The 21,613-nt window shown below is 39.0% G+C and overlaps 1 protein-coding gene across 1 annotated transcript in view; it reads right to left on the minus strand.

The window, feature by feature from the left end:
• The window catches only part of GUCY2F (guanylate cyclase 2F, retinal), a gene marked incomplete at both ends in the record, with an annotated part of 80,229 nt that overhangs the window by 34,251 nt on the left and 24,365 nt on the right, over positions 1–21,613 (minus strand). The window contains 3 exons of the mRNA XM_079728097.1: positions 7,854–7,943; positions 13,227–13,358; positions 17,847–17,943. Coding sequence (XP_079584223.1) covers positions 7,854–7,943; positions 13,227–13,358; positions 17,847–17,943 — 319 coding nt within the window. The remainder of the gene's footprint in view (positions 1–7,853; positions 7,944–13,226; positions 13,359–17,846; positions 17,944–21,613) is intronic.

The raw sequence follows: 21,613 nt of genomic DNA on the forward strand, positions 1-21,613 counted from the left end.
CATCTACTCTATGACTCAGTTTGTCTATTCTTAAGAATTTACCAAAGAGAAGTGAAAATATATGTTCACAAAAATATCAATACTTGGACAAAAATGTTTATAGTTGCCTATGAAGAAATACCCAACATACTAATCATCAGAGAAATGCAAATCAAAATTACAATATGATATCATCTCCCACCCATTAGGGTGATTACTATAAATTTAAAAAATAACCAGATAATAACAAGAGTTGGCAAGGATGTGGAGAAATTAGAACTCTTGTGTACTGTTGGTAGGATTGTAAAATGATGCAACTGCTATGGAAAACAGTATGGAGGTTCCTCAAAAAATTAAAAATAGAACTATAATATGATCCAGAAATTCCACTCCTGGGTATATATCCAAAGAATTGAAAGCAGGATCTCAGAGAGATATTTGCACACCCATATTCATAGCAACCCAAATGTCCATCAAGAAATGAATGAATAACATAAAATGGAATACTGTTCAGCCTTTAAAAGGAAAGAAATCTATTCACACTTTACCACATGGATGAACCTTGAAGACACTATGCTAAGTGAAATATGCCAGTCACAAAAAGACAAATACTATATTATTCCATTTATATAAGGTGTCTAAAGTAGTCATATTCATGGAAACAGAAAGTAGAATGGTGGTTAACCCAGAATAGGGGGAGGGGAAAAAAGTGAGCTGCTATTTAATGGGTACAGAGTTTTATGTTTGCAAATTGAAAAAGTTCTGGCGATGTGTTTAACAACAATGCAAGTATATTTAACACTGATGAATTGTACATTTAAAAATAAAGATGGTAAATTTAATGTGTTTTTTCATAATTAAACAAATATTTATAGTTGTCTTATTCATAACGCCAAAAAGCTGGAAACCCAGCCAAATGTTCATCAACAGGAAAATTATAAACAAATTGTGATATATTCATAAAATGAAATACTACTCAGAAATTTTAAAAAATGAATGGCTACTGATACCTGCAAAAACGTGGATTTAATCTTAAAAATACTATGTTGAGAGAAGAAAGTCAGGCACAAAAGAGTATACAGTCTATCATTCCACTTATACGAAATCCAAGAACAGAAAAAATATTAATTCATGATGATAGATATCAGAACAATGATTGCCTCTGGGATATAAGAAATGACTAAGAAGGGAAACAAGATAACTTTCTTGGGTGATAGACATATTCTGTATCTTGTTTTGGGGAGTGGTTACACAGATATATGCAATATATGCAATTATCAAAATTCACTGAACAGATAATTCATTCATCAAATTATACGCAAATAAAAAATGTCTTTTCGAAACACAATGAGACATTATACTAAGTGAAATAAACCAGTGACAAAAAGAGGTATCTAAAGTAGTCAAATTCATAGAAACAGAAAATAGAATGGTGGTTATCAGGCATTGAGGGTGAGTGGGGAAAAGGAGAGTTTTGTTTAATGGGTACAGAGTTTCAGCTTTGCAAGAGAAAAGCTGTGACAATCTATTGCCAAAAAATGTAAATATACTCAACACTGAGAGATGGTAATTTCTGTCATTTTATCATAATTTAAAATTAAAAAAACACAATGAGATACCCACAGAAACCCACTGGAATACTAAAACCAAAAAGACTGACAAGACTACATCATTGGTGATGATGTAAAGGGAGCTCTCATGACTTGCGTGTAGGAAATTAAACTAGGAAAGGTTTGATAGTGTCTTATAAAGTTAAACATATACTATATTTTAACATAGAAATTCTACTCTTAGGTATTTACCCAAGAGAAATTAAAATATGTGTCCATAAAAAGACATAAAAAGCATATTCGTGGGCTTCCCTGGTGGCGCAGTGGTTGAGAGTCCGCCTGCCGATGCAGGGGATGCGGGTTCGTGCCCCGGTCCGGGAAGATCCCACATGCCGCGGAGCAGTTGGGCCTGTGAGCCATGGCTGCTGGGCCTGCGCGTCCAGAGCCTGTGCTCCGCAACGGGAGAGGCCACAACAGTGAGAGGCCCGCGTGCCGCAAAAAAAAAAAAAAAAAAAAAGCATATTCGTATCAGTTTTATTCACAATAGCCAAAATTGGAACCAGCCTAAATGCCCATCAGCAGGAAAATAGATAATTACATTGTGTTATATTCATGCAATTGACTATTACTCAGCAATGAAAAGAACAAGCTATTTATACACATGATAACACGAATGAATCAGTCAGTATGCTGTATGATTCCACTTATATGAGGTTATAGGATAAGCAAAATTAATGCAAGATAGACCAAAAACCCAGAACAGTGGTCTTCTTTGGTTGGGGGGGGACGCAATAATTTACTAATGAACACAAGGGAACTTTCTTGAGAGAAAGAAATGTTTTATATCAGGGGTCAGCAATCCTCTTCTGTACATACAGTAAATATTTTAGGCTTTGCTGATCATGTATAGTTTCTGTTGCATAATCTTTGTTTTCTTTTTTTACAACCCTTAAAAAATGTAAAAAACATTCTTAGCTCCCAGGATGTAAAAAACAGGCCAGGATGTAAAAACTTTGCCAACCCCTATTCTATATCATAATAGAAGTCTAGATTATATGGGCATATCTCTTCATCAAAATTATATATCTATGATATGAGCATTTCAATGCGTGTAATTGTACCTCAGAAATACAGAACTGCAAAATAACAACAACAATAATAACCAAGTTAGAGATGTGAGAAGTGGGTGGAGGTAGAGATGAAATAATAATGGTAGAATGTTGATAATTGTTGAAGTTGGGTGACAGGCATATGGAGTTTGCTTATATCATTCTGTTTATTTTGTATGTGTTTGTTATTTTCTATAATAAAAGTTTTTTAAAAGAAAAGAAAAACTTTCAGATGTAGCTGAAGCAGTACTTAAAGGGAGTTTTCTAGCTTTAAGTGACTGTATTGGAAACTAAGAAAGGTTAAAATCAACTATAAAAACTTCCAGCTCAAAAAACTAGAAAAAGAACAACAAATTAAAAGCAAAGAAACTAGAATGAAAGAAATAACCAGAATACAAATCAATGAAATAGAAAGCAGACATACAATAGAGAAAAATCAACAAAGCCAAAAGTTGATTTCTGGAAAGGATTAATAAAATTGATAATCTTCCAGCAAAACTGATCAAGAAAGAGAAAACACAAATTATCAATATCAGAAATGAAAATGGGAGCATCACTACAGATCCTAAGGCTACTTAAAAGATTGCATGAGCATATTATGTACAACTTTATGCCAGTAAGTTCGACAACATATATGGAATGGACAACTTCCTTTTAAGCCATAACTTATTGAAACAGGTATAAGAAGAAATAGAGTTTGAATAGTCCAATTCAAGAAATTGAATTGAATAGTACAATTCAAGAAATTGAATCTGTAATTTAAAATCTCCACACAAAGAGAAGAACAATAGGAATCTAATTAAAGAGATTCAAGCAGAGAACTGACAAGATCAGGTTTGATTTTGATTCAGATTGCAATGTGGAGAAAAGATTTGACAGTCATAAAAGTGGATATGTGTAAAGACAATTGCCAGTGGTTGCCAGGGTTTAGGGGGAGGAAGGTGTGAATAGGCAGAGCATAGAGGATTTTTAGGGCATTGAAACTATTCTGTATGTTACTATAATGGTAGATACATCATTATGCATTTGTCAAAATGCATAGGATGTACTACCCTCTGAACCCTAATGTAAGCTATGGACTTTGGGTGATAATGATGTGTCAATGTGTGCTCATGGATGATAACAAATGTACCACTCTGGTTCAGGATGTTGATAGTGGGGGAGGCTCAATTTTTCTGTGAACCTAAAACTGCTCTAAAAACTAAACTGTCTCTTTAAAAAAAAAAAAACAGACAATTGCAGTAGCTCTAGTGGGTGATGATGGTGGCTTGGACCAGGATGGTAACAGTAAAAATAGAGGAAGAGAACATTGGACTTTTAAGAAAAATGGAGAAGCTCTGAAATACAGGTTGTAGAAAGTGAATTAACTAATGAAGTATTATAATGGTCTTAAAGGATAATTTTAAGGGACATTTTAAGATGGAAACAATATACCTTGTTGCATGACCTTCTGCCATAATACTCAGCTGTTCAGATGCAGGCACAAAGAAAGTTAAGAGTTAGGGTCATCCTGAATATGAGTTTTATAAGTGTGTCCCAAAAGACAGAAATAAGAATGTGTTCAAACGGTCAACTATGAAATCTAAGGTGGGCATGAAAGAAGATAAAAGAAGGGCTTGTGGGATGGGAGAAAGTAGAGGTCAGTAGACAGGAAGACCCAATGTAAAATATAGGCACAGTTGAAAGAAGAGAAGGCTATAGTCAGAGAGTGTGATGTTTGAATCTATGATTTTGGAAGTGAAGCATTTTCAGTAGCAATTATAGATAATGACAAACCCCAAGGTATAATGATAGTAGTGGATGGCCAAAGTGAAATAGAAGAGAAGATGATTAGAGATTATATGGCAAGGAACTAAATAGCCAAGGTATTAGAAGGTACAAGGAGTATGCCACTCAGTTCCAGATGATGGGAAAGAACATGAGACTGGGAGATAGATACAGCCTGATTTTCCTGCATACATCTTTGCAGAAGTTGGGACCCTAAAAGATGTTGGAAGTCATGAGTCCTTTGGCCTTCTGACTCCAGCTGTTTCCCTTTAAGGAATATCTATCTGACTGTACATGACTCCCTTCTATAGCTGGCTCACCAAGATGTGTTTTCCAGTCTGGGCCCTGATACTCAGTCCCAAAATTTTAAAATCATGAAGGCACATAGTAGGCAAAGCAGTGCTAGACTCACAGTGATAGCATCATCAGATCCACTTCCTGCTTCATAAAAGTACTAGAAAGGAATTAGGGCCTTTCACATGGTAAATTCTGGAAAATTGGCCTTCACCCTAGAATTGAGTTGCTATCTGCACCTGACATAGTAACACAAGTTAGTAAGGGGACACAAAAAGATATCATGAGGATAATGGGAGCCAGTTTTCTAACTGTTGGGAAAAGGAGTTACAAATACAGAAAAGGAAAGGATAGAATGAACTCTGTGGCATTCAATTACAATTGGAGGTATTAGATGGATGATAAATAGATAGATAGATATAAATGATAGACAATTGAATAAAATTAAAACCACTGGTATAAATGTATGAATAAATAAATAAACGGTAGAGAAGGTAAGGCTCTTTCTTACAATACAGAGCCAACAAATAAACATAGAAAGAATGCTAGAGTTAGAGAATCATCAATGGATGCTAAAATTAGTAGGTAAAAATTTGATAAAAAAACAGGATATTTATACAGACTCAAAGTATCTCTCTACAAATTATGTATTAATTACAATGAGGAAAAAATAACAGTAGCTCTACAGTGGCAAAATCTGGTAGACACCACCTAAACCAAGCAATAAGAGTTAATATCACTAATAATGGGACAATCAACATTGCTTCCTAATACAAAGCACTGAAAAGAACACTGCATCACTTCTGTAGCATTCTGGCTGAAGATGCATAACCTAAATCTAACCATGAAGAACATGGAAAAAACCCAAATTGAGGGACCATCTACAAAATAACTCAGCTGAATTCTTCAAAAAATATCAAAATAAAGAAAAACAACAACAACAACAACAAAAAGCTGAGACTCTGTTTCAGATTAAAGGCAACTAAAAAGACATGACAACCAACTACAATGTGTAAACGTGGATTGGAAACTGGCCCAGGGAAAAATTAGCTATAATGTATTATGACTAATGATAAAATTAGAATATGAGCAGTAGTTTAAATAATATTACTGTATCAATGCTAAATTTTCTGATTTTGATGATTATGCCATAGTTATATACAAGAATGTCTTTGTTTTTAGGAAATAAACACTGAAGTATTTAGAGGTAAAATGGCATGATGTCTACACCTTACTCTCAAATGGTTGAGAAAAAAAGAATATATAGTCATCTCTCAGTATCCACTGGGGATTTATTCCAATCCCCTGAGGATACCAAAATCCATGGACGTTGAAGTCCCTTATATAAAATGATACAGCAGTACTTTGAATTCTCCCTTGAAGTGGTTGTAGTAACTTCCTGATTCCCTTATATATTTAATGATTTAAACAAAACCTTTGACATGTATTCATTTGGTATTTGTGCGAGAATCATGATTTTATCCTTTAAAAAATACTATTTAACACATAATATTGGTTGTTATCAAACAATGTAATAAATACTTGTCAACTTAAAAAAAACAAAAATAAAATAAAATAGTACAGTGGGCCCTCCATATCCGTGGTTTCTGCAGCTGCAGATTTAACCAATCTGAAGTTGGTTAAATCAAGGGGTGCGGAACACATGGATTCTGAGGGCCGTCTGTACCTAAATTTATAAATAGAGAATGAAAAGCACTAGGAAAAATGTAAACAATTGCTTAATCTGGGTAGGATATACAGTAGTTCCTTGAATTATTCTTGCAGCTTTGCTGCAAGTTTGAAATCATGTCAGAATTTTAAATTACCCAAAAAAAGGTATCATGGACACACTCTACCTTGGGTCTTCTCATTTCCATACTTCTAGTTTATCAGCTCCCCCAGGTTTGGCATTGTTTGGCTCCATACTTTGGATCTAGCTCTCTGTTTAGCATCCCAGATCATCAAACCAGTGTGGAACTGCTTATTCTAGCTCTGACCTTAGTCCCCACTTCTGGATTCATCTCTCATTATTTTTCCTTCAGCTCCAGGCATCAAAACCACATGTACGGGAAATACCAAATCATAACATCTCACTCTGATCCATGGGGCACATTGGGTCCCTCATGGGCTGCACCTCTTCCATTTCCCCATTTCCCTTGTTTTCTCACTTGTACAGCAGTCTGGATGTAGCAGGTGTCTCATTCAAACCTATTGGATTGATTTGAACTTGCCTGATTCATAAATGTGAAGAAATATATCATTATCTTCTAGAAATCCCACTTTCATGAGTCTGAAGGAACCAGAGACAGTCTCCATAAATCTTTTATGAACTCAAAGTTCAAGGAGGAGTCAATTTTAAATGGTTTGAGAGGAAGCATCATCATCTCTGCCTTATGTACAGACTGCTTCCTTAAACAAACTATCCAAGGACTTTTTTTTTTTTTTGCGGTAGGTGGGCCTCTCACTGTTGTGGCCTCTCCCGTTGAGGAGCACAGGCTCCGGATATGCAGGCTCAGCGGCCATGGCTCATGGGCCCAGTCGCTCCGCGGCATGTGGGATCTTCCCGGACCGGGGCACGAACCCGTGTCCCCTGCATCGGCAGGCAGACTCTCAACCACTGTGCCACCAGGGAAGCCCCCAAGGACTTTTTTAATATAATTGGTGGGATTGGGAAATCACCTTTTTTCTTATGTAAATAAAAATTACCAGATGACTTTTCCAGGCCTGGCAAATGGAGATTTTGAATGATTATGGGATATGTACTTAATAATAATCAGATACCTACCATTTTACAAAGAAGCTATATGTCAGGAAATGTGCGAGATGCTTTACATGTATTATCTCAACCCTGGGAAGCAGACATTAATATACTCCTTTTACAAATAAGGAAAGTAAAGCTCAGGGAGTTTAGGTGACTTTCCCAAGTTAATATATTTCTTAAGTGGTAAAGCTGAGAAGTGAATTCTTCATGTCTTTCTGACTCCAGAGCCCATACTTTTGCCATTGCATCATATGGTCGTAACGAGTCAGTAGCTACCCTATAGTTTCCCTGCACTGATCTCTTAAAGGATCTTCCTAACAGCTGGTATTAGTTACTTTGGAGAAAGGATTGGTGGTTTCAGTGGGAATATATATAAGAGAGGGTTTCTCATACCATTTCAAACATATCACTTGCACTTGATTTGATGGATTTAATGTCTCCAAAATCTCCAGAGGGGAACTTTTTCAGCCACACCCAATCACCCTAGAAAGAAAAGATAAAGACTGTTGGTGAGCCTTAGTTGCCAGCAGCTTTAGAGCAATGTCCCTTCCACATGAAGAGTTTATAGTTAGACCATCAACCTAAACAAGCGTTGTTCCTCCTCTCTCACCCTCCACCCCATGGACATTCTGTATTCGGAGCTAAAAAGGAGGTCACACAGAGAAGTTAAAGTTTAAAATTCCAATTAACTAAAGCAGGGAAACAATTGCAGGGATGCAGATGCCATAAAATGAATGATACTGCTCTCTGCAACGACTTCCTTAACTAACTGCAGAAAGTGCCGGGTCATTTCACTCATTCATAGCTAAGTGATGTAGCACCAGGCTTCCTGTGATTAATGGTGATGGTTAGTGGTTGCAATTCTCACTGCCTTGAGGCGTCTATGTCGAGAGATGTAGGGCAGGAGATGTAGTACAGCAAATGTTTCCTGCATTTACCTTCATCCATTTTTCTCTTGTGGGACAGGCCATTTTGGGGGCCTGTTATGCTTTAATCATAAACTGATTGGCTTAAACATCGATTAAACATTTTTTATTTGGATGTACAAATGTACCACCATAGTAATAGGGTAATCTAGACTCTTTCAGAAGTCTATTTCTGACTTTTTAAGCACAAAACAGCTATTTCTAAGGCTGCTGTCAAGTCAAAAACAACAATTATTTTACTGTCTTCACTTTAACACCAGTGTCTGATAGATAATTTTCTTCTACGTGCATAGCCTCAAGAATTCATCAGTCACCAAGCCCTATTTAGTTTCTGTCCAGCCCAAATCTGAAAAAAGCAATACATAGATTCCTTTTTCTCTGTAATAATAATAATAATGCCTTACATTTGCACAGCGCTCTCTCTCCTCTTCAAAGTGCTTTCACGTCTATTACCTATAGCCCGGAGATTCCATTTCAGGCTGCACCAATTTGTCATCAAGTAGAGATAATAAAGCGGAGAGCTCTGTACAGTCAAATTCCGAGAATAAGAGAGTGTAGCCACTCTCTTATTATGGAATATATCCAGCTGTGGCACTACATCTGGAGACCAGCCGGAGGCAAAGGCTAATAATGGGAGCTGCAGGCATCTGAGTTACTTGCCGTACTGTGTGTTAGAGGGTATGTTCTGGCCAAGGAGCTCAAAACCCTTTAACTAGGAAATAGCTTCTAGAGACCTTCAGCAGCTGAACAAAACTGTGCCAGCCAGGCTCACGCCCACAAAATTCAGAAAGGTGGTCCAGGACCAGTGCCTGCCTGTAGCAGAGTGGTCAAAGTACCAAAGGCAGCTTTCCTGGTCTCTTGCCCAGCAATTCCCTGAGTGTGGCCCTAGACCAGTTACATCATAGTCACTTAGGAACTGGTTAGAAAGGCCCATTGTAAGGCCCCACAAAATCTAAAGGATTTTGCCCTTTAGAGGGATCAAAGGCTGAGGTTTAAGCTGAAAGAATAAACTCTAACTGGGAATTTACAAAGTCAGCCCATGTGTGGGTTATACACTGATGTGTATATAGTAAAGCCTTCCCAGCACCTTTGCAATTATATTACTTGGACCATGGTCACCGCTAGCCTCTATGGCACCTTTGTGCTAATTAGCAAAGGGTGCTTTCCCTCAAGTAAAAAAAATAATGTGAGAATATTATTTTGAAGCCTGTGGCAGCCCTGTGATGTTGGGCAGCAGCCCCAGCTGTATATATCTGTGCATGTACCACACTCTCGTTGACTCACACATACTCCAGACACCAGGGAAAACACTCCACTAGCAGCTTCAGTATTCTGCGTACCACCAAGTCCTGCCTGCCAGGTAAGGCCTCTTTGTCAGGTCCGCCCCCTCATTCCAGAACTAGGCTGAGAGGCCAGAATCTCTTTGCTCACTCCTGCACCACTCTCATATAAGTTACTATAGGTCTACAATGTGAAGAGTACCCTCTTAGAAGTGGTTCCCTTGTGCAGTGTACAGCCTGAATATCAGTACTGGCAGCCCTGATGCTGCCTATAGCCAGTGCCTAATACCTTCTTCCTGGAGTCTGCCCTATTGCAGATATGGGTCCGCTTTCTCTCTTGCTTATTAACTTTTACAAGTAGTTAAGCAGAGCTTTTTTTCCTCCCAAATCACCAAATTTGAGGACATCATATTTAAAGGAATTGAAGCCTGAAGAGATTAAATGACTTGCCCAAGGTCAGAAGGTTAGGTAGTAACAGAACCAAGGTCTTCCATCTCCCACTTTGTTGCTCTTTCCTCCCATGGGCTTTCTTTGGTTTGGGGGATTTGTGTGTGTTTGTTTAAAGATTTAAACAATGCTCATGAACTTTATAAGCAAATGTTTATTAAGTCTGTGTGTATCCTACTTTATGAGTAATGAGGAAAAGGGAGGATATGGGCCGGTTTTATCTTTAGTGCACATGCACTATTTGTTTTGTTTTTTTCTTTTAAGAGAAAGAATGATAAAATACTTCACTCATCATTCACTTTTTAATTAAGAGGAAGAAACATCAAACTCTATCCACTAAAGTTTTTAGAAGTAATTTAAAATCCATCAGTTTTGCACTAAGGCCATGTTGTATTAACTAAGAGTCAAGAGAATTAAGTTCTAGACCTGGCTTTGCCTCAAATTCAGGGGTGGTCTTAGGGTAGCTACCTCATTGGCCTGAGCCTCAGTTTCCTCACTGATAGAGCTGGATGACTTAGATGATTTCTAAGGTCTTTTTCAGCTTTGATGATCCAATTCTGAGATGAGAGAGAAAAGATGGTTGGTGCAAAGGAGAGGAGCGGAGAGAGAGCTATACGGGATATAGAAGGTGGGAAGATAGTAAAAAAAAAAAGGCTCTGGAAAAGAGAGATGAATGGGGAGGGTGTGCGGGGGAGAGACAGAAATGAGACAAAGAGAAAAACACAGGGAGAGGTTGAGGGACAGAAGGAGTCAGAGAATAAAGAGGGAGGATCAGTTCAGTGGGTTCTCTCTGAGTGTGTCAGGCTTGCACTACTGCCCACCTCACCCCCTCTCCCCTAGACTGTGGCTATTAGAACAGATCCTGACATGTCCCCATTGCATCGGCCAGTCATTGCTCTTTCTCCCCAGCAGTCTGCTCAGCTGGCTTTCCTTTTATACCTCACAGAGTATCTCTGAGATAAGGGCTGATTCTCCTGTACAGTTCTGAAGGCTATGCATCTGTGTGTCCCATCAAAGTGTGCATCTGTGTCAATGTATTACAATGTTATGGCATGTCCTAAAGAAGCCTGTCCTCTGTTATTAGGTATCTGCTACTCCAGGCACGTTATCTGGAACTTCCACACCTTCCAGTAAAAATTCTTATGAAAATTCGGTTTATGCTAAACAGAAACTAGATAATGAATCTTTAAAACACTCCTAATAGAGGGCTGTTTCAGAAGGCACACTGGACCTCTTTGTTTGGTCTGTTGATTCGATTGACTACTCCTCTCTCCCGGAGTCCTCTTTAGCTCTAGCTGGGCAGTTTTCTAGCTTCGACTGTCTTCCTTTGCACCCTGCCATCAGCCTAATCTTGACCTCATGGTGTAGTATTATTCTCACTAACACCTTCCGTTTGTGCAGATAAAGTCCTCCTTTGGCCTACACAATTCAGAAACACCCATGATCTGACTGACCAACAGCAGTCATTATGGGAACTAACTCAACTGTCTGCTTCCTTCCAAAATGAGGAAATATCTGACAGATTCTTAAAGTCCAATTACATACAGATGTTTATTTTCTCCCTTCTTAATTCTACACTATCACCTTCCAGCTCCACCAAATAAAACATACCACAATTAAACACATAAATTCTTCCATAGAATCAGAGAATCATAGCATATCCGAGCTAGAAGAGGCCTTACTCTTAGTTCAGCAATTCTCAACCCTGGCTGCACATATAGGGGAACTTTTAAAAGAAATACCAATGCCTGGGCCCACCCCATACCAAATGAATCAGAGTTACTATGCCTGGGCATAGGTATTTTTTTAAGTTTCCCACAGAGATTCTAGTGAACAGCCAAGATTAAGAATTTAGTTCAACCCCTCAATTTACAGATGAAAAACCAAGAGACTGCCATAGGTATTGAGATTTACTTCAGAATCTTAGAGATGTCAATATATTTGTAAAGCCATCAGCCCCATTCCATTTGACATTCAAAAGATTATCTTGAGCTTATCTTGCCTTTGGTCTTTGAGAGAGTAGAGCTGTCAATTCCCCAATACCTCAAGTTTACATTCGAATCAAATCTCCTCTTTGATTAAATTAAGTTCAAGGCAAGATCCAGAGGTTTCCTGCTCCAAATTTAAGTCAACACACTTCAGGTACACTGAGAAAATATATGCCATGCTAACCTTGGCGTTTTTATGTAGCTATAAATTATTTATCCAATGAAGGAGAGCATTCACTTGGAAAATCCAATGGTGGACAACCTAAAAACTCATTCTGGCCTGTTTTGGACTTTCTTTGTAGTTACTATTGAAGTTGAGAGTGTTTGCTGCTTTTGGGAGTATCTTCAAACAAAACAAGGAAACCATACTGGGAAGGCCTTACTTAGGAGGGACAGAAAGGCAGTCTAGTTTCCCTTTTACCCCCTGCTTAACTCTTTCCTGCTGAGAAGAAACAGTTCGTCTCTCTAACTGATGCAAGATTTGTTCTGGTTGCCAAATTCCAGTATCTTAGAACAAGGGGTTGGGCGTGGTCTCTTAAAGCTTGAAAGACAGAAATTTAAGTGAAATAAAAAGGAGTTCTATTTTAGACATCAGAAGGTAACCTTTTACTGCAAGAGGAAGTACAGGCTGAGAAAAGGAAAGAAATGAATAATTTTTTTAAGATTTCAGTAATATCAGAGAATAACAGGTAAAGGAAGAACAAGCAGTATTTGAAGGGAAGAGCTTGCCCCAAGCCTTACTCTATATAAGCATGTCTCTAGACATCCCATCACAAACATTTCACTCAGGAAGTCATTTCTTCTATTATTATATCTATGTCTTCTGGAATGAGTGACATGGTTAGGTGTTTGGGCCTCATGAACTTTTTTCCGCATTCATAGTAAATGCATGGTGTTGAAAGATCAATGAAGTTGGAAGTAAGTAGATTAGTTGCCGAGGAAAATCATCATCAAAAATGTCAACCAAACAAGTCTGTAAGGGAATAATGGACAAAAAAACTTATCAAAAGGAAAGACTTACCAAAAGCCTCAATATTTTGGCACAAAGACTAAGTGAGTCCTACGTCACTGCCTCATTTTAAAACCCAAGAAGGCAGCAGATTAGATAGCTGTTGGATATCCTACCTCATAAATCGCTATGTTGGAGTTTTCATAGGTGGCTGGAGTTAGACTCCCTGAAGAAAAGGAGAGCCTTGGGAACCTTCCACTTTGGACCTCCGATGTGATCTGGAAGCTTACACTGGCACGACTTCCTCTCTGTGAAAGGATTAGAAAAGAAAGTTTATGAACAAAATTATCATGATTAAGGACAGAGCATTGAGCTATGGTATAGACACTATGCTTACATGGTATTTTTTCTTTTTTAATTCCTAAGAGAGTAACTCTATGAGTTGAGCTCTATAAACATGAGATTGATTAACTTTTCCTATCCCCAGCATTTTTTTATCCTAGGATTGGTTCTGTGCTTCACCTCCGTATACCACAATTCACCTCCATATACCACAAAAGAAAGGCAAAGCTTTGCAGATATTTCCATCTCCTAGAGAAGATTAGAAGGCAAAGCTTTGCAGATATTTCCATCTCCTAGAGAAGATTAGAGCCGTGGATTTTGGGGGACAAGAAAGAACACCTGTCATAATTTAATTTGGGACCCTCATTTTATAGACAAAAATGAGAAAAAGATGAGACTCTAACATTTTGAAAAAAATCAATAGAAAAATTAGGACAGAATCCCACTGTTCTGGCTCTTAGGCCTAGCTCTTTATGTTATACCATCTTGAATGGCCTACTTTTTTGTGCAGGCAAGATTAATGACAGAAGATATCTCAGAAAGCTATAAGATTACCATTACCACGGAGAGTGAGAAGATCATCTGCCCATGATTTATAAGTCTGAGGTTTAAATAGGCCAAATTTCTTATTCCTTTATTTGTTAATTAGTACACATATGTCTGATAAGAGAGGGCTAGGAAGTGTACAGCTGAATGACAAAAGGAAGGGTTATCTCCAATCTGTGTTAACTTTTAAAATTGAACATCTTCAACTGAACTTAATATCTTCAACTGAACCAACAGACGTACTTCATATGAAGAAATAATAAGTCAACAAGTTCCTCATATCCTTCTCCATGTCTCTAAATATGCCTTTCTTAAAATTATAGCAATTCAGAGTTAGCAGTTACATTTGGTATTGTCTAGGCCATTCCCTACCACCAACTCCCACACTCTCATTTTACAATGAAGAAACAGAAACCTAGAGAGGGACTCAGGGACTGGAAGAGGAATGTAGATGTTATATTTCCGGTCTTGTGTTCTTTGTACCACATCATGCTTTGTTTCACTCTTGCTTGCCAATAAAAATTAATCTTAAGTAGTTTCACACACTCTGTCCTTAACAGTCTTTGATAAACTGAAGATCACCAGTTGATTTAGCCCTGAGTTCAGTTCATTCTACCAAGACAAGACTATCACAAAGCTCCAAGGCAATAATAAACTATACTTAGCCCCTAATGTGTTGAAGTCCCAACAGCTCAAGATTCAGACAAGGTGGAAAACTTGACTCTTCACATAACCCTTGCATCAACCTGAACTCTCCTCAACAGAGTAAGGCCAGAGAGGAATCCACTTCCCTTTCATTCTTTATTTTCATATCTCAGCAGGAGCACCTAGATCTCTATATTGAGATATAAACCTCTCCATGAAGAGCAAAGGAGAAAGCAAGAGAATCTGCCAAAATCCACATATATTTGAGCTTCAGCTTCACTTTCTTCTAAAAACTTCCTTTCCTGACCTGACTTCTACTGACCTGCCAATTTTTCTAGACTGAATTAAATTTTTATTCACCAAGAGTTTACACTTTCAGACATTCCATTTGGATGGAATTCTTGGCTTGGCTTCTTGACTGATTGGACACAGCCAGCTGCAAGTTTGTGATTACACAGCAGTTAAGGAAAATATATGCTGCCCTTATCTTCTTCCATCAGAACCCATGGTACAAGCCAAGTGCCAAAAAGGATCTGGAGGCCAAGGGCTATGTTCTTCTAGGTAATGCCATCCCTTTCCACCTGGGCCAATGTAGCAAAGAAAAAAGGAGGAGGAGGAGGAGAAGAAGAAGAAGAAGAAGAAGAAGAAGAAGAAGAAGAAGAAGAAGAAGAAGAAGAAGAAGAAGAAGAAGAAGAAGAAGAAGAAGAAGAAGAAGAAGAAGAAGAAGAAGAAGAAGAAGAAGAAGAAGAAGAAGAAGAAGAAAGAAGAAGAAGAAGAAGAGAAGAGGAAGAGGAAGAAGAGGAAGAAGAGGAAGAAGAGGAAGAAGAAGAAGAAGAAGAAGAAGAAGAAGAAGAAGCCCTGTAAGGCTATCTATCCCTGTTGCTATTAATTTTTATCACTCATATGGTGAGAAGTGGTGATGACTATTTTTTTTAACTCACCTTATGTCAGAATTTATGCACAAGTGAAAGAAAAGATCTATTATCATGAACAAGATTTTAAAACCTTAGGCACTTTGCTCATCTGAAGGTAGTACTATTCTGCTATTTATGGTGATTTTGTGAGAACTGGTATGAAACCCAAATATATTTTGTGTCTCAGTAGGAAAGAGAGAAGGCATAGGTGGAAGAGGTTTTATATTTACTGGACTACTGCAAGGCCTATAAAAAGGAGAGGCTAATTCAGTCCAAAACTGAGCTATGTTTATTGTTTTGACACTTTAGACCCAAAACATCTAGTTATATTGAATATGACAAATCCAGACAAATTCCACCACCTGAGTTCCAGTGTCCTCTGGTGGCTTCAAAAATAGAGACTAACATCAATACGTTTTGATGGCATAAGGGCAGAATGTAGCTTTCAGCCACAGTGATCATTTTGGCATTCAGCAACACATTTCCAGGAACATGATATCAACCTTACAAAAGGATCTGGTGATTTAAACAAGTAAGAGTTAGGGTTGTAATTGAGACTTAAAGCAAACAGCTGAACTTTTCATTTGATTCCAAATGCACAGGGTATCATCAGGTAAATCCACTCTCACCCAGCCAACTAGTTAAAGCATACCTTTTAGTGTCACATTTAGGCAAGTGATCAGTTCTGTCACAGAGATAATTAATTCTCAGATCTGGTATGCTGGTGTAGCAAAAGTAAATAGCACATAAGAACAATTTGAGGTGTGGGAATCCTCTCCCTACACCCTGCCACCACCATACAAGAATTTGCAAAGACTAATGTCTTTATTTTGACCACATATACTGGGCACAAAGAGGCACAGTCTCCTACTACTAGCTGCATTGGACAAAACTCTTCCCTAGGGCTTCCCTGGTGGCGCAGTGGTTGAGAGTCTGCCTGCCGATGCAGGGGACATGGGTTCGTGCCCCGGTCCGGGAAGATCCCACATGCCACGGAGCGGCTGGGCCCGTGAGCCACGGCCGATGAGCCTGCGTGTCCGGAGCCTGTGCTCCGCAATGGGAGAGGCCACAGCAGTGAGAGGCCCGCGTACCACAAAAAAACAAAAAAAAACCCTCTTCCCTACACATTTTCTTTTCCAAGCTCTTGTTTGTGCTCTTTTCTCTGCCTAGGAGGCCTATAGGGGCGAGGCAGGTAATATAAATTGATGAAATAAGTTGAGTATAAGACAATAGAGAGTGATGGGAACTGTGTCAAACTGCAGACATCATTTTTGCAAATTCTTCCCAAAATGGCAACTACTGAAGAGTTTCAGCCAGTTGCCACAATGATGCCCAAAGTTGATAGATCTTCCAACCTATAAAGAACACCCAGAAATCCAGGTTTTTATGTATAATCTCACAATTCCAAAATTCTGGCTACAATTTTTTTAAAACCATAAAGGTCAGACAAAAGTGGTTACCAGTTTGTGACCTGGGACCTAGACAAATCCTCTCCCACCTTCTTTAAGACCTAGATTCGGTGCTGGGTCTCTGAGAAGACTTCCTCCACTGATCTATCTCCTCTTAAGTTCTACCATATTTCTAGTGTCCTTTGTGCAATATGGCACCTACTGACTCGTATGGTATGACGTGTCTCTCTGACTTGACTGTAATCTCCATGAAGGCAGGGACTACATGCCATCTCTTACAAAGCCTAGCCCAAGGCCAGGACATAGTGGCAGGCACTCAGTGAAAATAGCCAATTACAACACAATCACAATCAGAAGAGAACACCTGGTGACACTTAACTTTCTTTCACTAGTTGATTCATTCACCACTTTTAAGAGCACCTATTACACTATCAGCACCACATCAGGTGCTATGAGCTAACATTAAAACAAAAAAGATATACCTCCACCGTTGAGGAACTAGCAATCACATGTTGAGTCCAAATGTACAAAAAAGGGCTATATGAAGTCAAAGCTACACTATTGCTCAAAGTCCGCTGCGTCACTTTCTCAAAACTAAGACAGCACTATCCAATAGAAATGTAACATGAGCCACATATGTACTTTTAAGTTTTCTAGTAGTCACATTAAAAAACCTAAAAAGAAACAGATGAGGTTAATTTTAGTAATATACTTTATTTAACCCAATATATCTAAAGTATTAGCATTTTGACATGTCATTAATATATTTTAAAATTTTAATGAGATATTTTACATTTATACTGTCTTCTAAGTCCAACGTGTATTTTACTCTTACAGCACATCTCAGTTCAGGCTAGCTACATGCCAAGTGCCCAATAGTTATTTGTGGCGTGTGGATGCCAGCTTGGGCCGTGCAGTAAGAGAAAGGGATGCTCCTTACCTTACTGCCAAAGTGGGGATTGATAAACGTCACATCCTCCAAAGTCAGTAGAATTCTGTTGGGTCCTTTAATCAACTGGATTTTATTTATACGACGTCTGAAACAAGCATACAATCAGAAGGTCACAGGGGGCTGAATGTTTTGCAAACCAGGGGTAAATTTGCCCTATGATAGAAGTTAAAAAAATATACAAGATAGGGCTTCCCTGGTGGCGCAGTGGTTGAGAGTCCGCCTGCCGATGCAGGGGACACGGGTTCGTGCCCCGGTCCGGGAAGATCCCACATGCCGCGGAGCGGCTAGGCCCGTGAGCCATGGCCGCTGAGCCTGCGCATCCAGAGCCTGTGCTCCACAACGGGAGAGGCCACAACAGTGAGAGGCCCGCGTACCACACACACACACACACACACACACACACAAATATATATATATATATGTGTATATATATATATACACACACAAGATAATTGAGAGAATAACCACACATAGATGTTTACCACAGTATCCACAGCAAAGAGAGAGAACGAGCCTGGTCCTCATAACTTGCAATGTTACAAAGACCAAAAGAGAAAAGTGAAAATGTTTTTAAAGAGGTATCAAAAGGGAAAGTGCTGCATGGGGATGGTATCTCAGACTAATAAAACAGTGATTCCACATCAAGGGTACATTCAAAACACCACCTCTGAATACTTTTAAAGAACTCAACACCTTTTCTCATATGCCATAGTATATATTCTGATAATACCAAGGCCAAGGATCATTAATCTCCATTTTACAAATACAAAAAACACATTAAAGAAACAAAACAAAATTAAGAAAATTATGTGAGATCCCATAGCCTGAGGCAGAGCTGGGACTTGAATCCTTGGGGTCTGGCTGTGGGCCCAGATTTCTGCCCACAAGACCACTTGTCTTGCAAAGTTGCATCTGTACGTTGCCAAAGCAACAGGTTGAAAAGTGGAAAAATTCAATCAGTTGGTTGCTTTGTCTACATGATTCCAAACAAGTGGGCTGACTGAGATTTTTTTCCTTTGACTGAATTGGTCTCTTGTTTAAAGATTCTTGTCTCACAGTTTAAACCTGATTCTCTCCAAACATGCCCATTAATTTGCGGTGAATGCAATTATTTCTTACAAATCAATTACTAGACACATAGGAGTTTATGATGTCTACCCACACAGCCAGGTGGGTCCTCAGTTGAGCTAACTGAGCAACCTGAGGACCTGAAGGGAACCTTGGATTAGTCCGTGTGGTTGTTTTGTTCTGTTTTGGCTTGGGGGCTCTGATAGCTACAGTTTGGCTTCACTTTTTCCATAACCCCTTAATGGTCACCCTGTGGAATGTATTAAAGCCGACAGCCAGAATGGGGAAAACAACCACTGAAAAATGCTTTGTCAACTTGCTCTAAGAAGTCTACAGTGTCACTGTAGCTTTAAGTACCGGCAACCCAGACAGTTTTTCTCAGTGATTCTACTGATTTGTAAACAAACAATTAATGTGTTTCTAATTGTCTGCCAACAAATATGTCCCTTATCACTGTGGGAGCTGTTGCCCTGCAGAGAAAATTAAAAGAGCCCTGTAGTGAATTCTTGGGTAGAGCACATGAATCTTTTGGCAAAGTAAAGCATCACTCCCTAACTTATCTATTTCATATGCACAGTGAATTGTCTTAAAACAAGCACACCTGTAAAAATAATCATGCTACAGAATACACTCTAGTAGAAAAAAAACTGGACTCTCAATCCAGAGACCTGGGGTGTAGTGCAGATTCTGTCATTAATTAGCCAGATTACCTTGGATAAATAATTTAACCTCTTCATGCCCCAGTGTCCTCATCTATCTAGCCAGATAATAGTCCTTGCATTACTCGCATTATAGAGTTGTTTTGAAAATCAAATGAGATAATATATGTGAAAGTGCTCCGAAGAGCGCGAAGCACTATGTAAGTATAAGAGCTCATTATTTTCATTATCATCATTAGTATTACAGAGCACGGGAGAGCTTTATAGAAAGGCGAGGCAATCTGGTTCAGAGTAGGGAGAAAGGAGGAGTTCAAAGAATCCTTTGTTTTGGGGTGGTTGGGTTCTTTGCACGTCTTTCTTTCTGAAGAAAAAAAAACTTAAACAATCAAAACACAGAGAAAAGGAAGGAACAGAGAGCCACTCTCCTGCAAGTAATCACCATCTATTACAGAAACTCATCAGCCGCTCAGCTCTTCTGATTGCAGCCACGGTGGGCAGAGAGAGGGAGGAAGGCATCAGAGACAGGGCATCTTTTGTGCTTTGTTAACTGAAGAACCAAGGCCCAAGTGACTCTGGGAAATGATGTGCCTCTCTCCCATCTCTGAGTTTTCTGTGACCACTTGAAGTACCAATTGTCTCAAACTCATTTTCCTCTCCAATCATTTTCCTCTCCAGTCTTCTTTGCCCTTCAGCCCACAAGATCCAAACAACCCCCCCCCCATGACTTTTTTTTCTTTTTTTCCTTCCCTTCCTGAGAATTGCAGGTTAGGCTCACTCTAAGCCCAAAAAACCAGTCCATTCCATGGGAAAGACCAGTGAGATCAGTCATTTGGGGGAGAGTGTGGGGGGGACTGACAAATAAACAGCTAAGTGACTCCATTTTCCACCTTGCCATGGCATCTTCTGGCATTGGGGAACCAGAGCCTATTACTCTTCAAATCTCCCTAGAGGGGGAAGATTTTGATTTGAGGGCATTTATTTTCACTAAGTATCTCATGATGTTAATTAAATACTTTATTCTTTGGCAGCAGCTAAAGACATTAAATTTCTGTTCTGAGCAGAGATATGTCACAGTCATAGAAATTGAAAGAAAAACTTCCTTTGAACTACACTATTGTCTTTATCAAGTGTGCTTTAACAATGCATAAGCTACCTACTACTTTGTGTGGCTTTATCAAGTTCCTAATACTGGGGAGATGGGTAATAGTGTTTTTTCATAGCGATGCTAACATTCTAACACTAAGAGTAACACCTGTTATAGTTTCAATCCAGGATTTTGCAGACTCATTAGAACATCAGAGCTGGAAGGGCTCTTAAAGATCATCTAATCCAATTCCTTCATTTTACAAATGAGAAAATTCTGGCCAAGAGAGATTTAGTGTCTTGTCCAAATTTACACAGCTACTGGGGCTTCCCTGGTGGCGCAGTGGTTGAGAGTCCACCTGCCGATGCAGGGGACACGAGTCGTGCCCCACTCCGGGAAGATCCCACATGCTGCGGAGCGGCTGGGCCCATGAGCCATGGACACTGAGCCTGCGCGTCTGGAGCCTGTGCTCCGCAACGGGAGAGGCCACAACAGTGAGAGGCCCGTGTACCGCAAAAAAAAAAAAAAAAAAAAATTTACGCAGCTACTTAATACACTCTAGACATTTTTTTTCTTGGAATTTTCCAAAATAGCTCCACTCCATTCCCTCCCAAGTTCTTGTCATATTGTTGTTAGGACCACCCACAAAGAGATAACAAAGGTGTGGTTTGCAGGGTGGAAAGGGTAAAGTGGGAGGGGTATGGCTGATTTCATTTTTCATTTTTCCCAAATCATCCTAATGTGGAGAGGATCCAACTGCTAAAATGCAAAGATTATAAGAAAGAGGTGTCATATTAAGCCATCTTCACCCATTTATCCCTGATCCTGAATTAGTTCATCAGAGTAGTTGCTCATGTATTAAATGATCTGAGGGAGATAAATAAGGACTTGATGATGTTGATGATCAGCTAGGATAGTTTTTGTCCAAGGAAGAAGGACAGTAA

Source organism: Hyperoodon ampullatus (genome assembly GCF_949752795.1).
Source record: "Hyperoodon ampullatus genome assembly, chromosome: X".
NCBI classification, from domain to species: Eukaryota; Metazoa; Chordata; class Mammalia; order Artiodactyla; family Ziphiidae; genus Hyperoodon; species Hyperoodon ampullatus.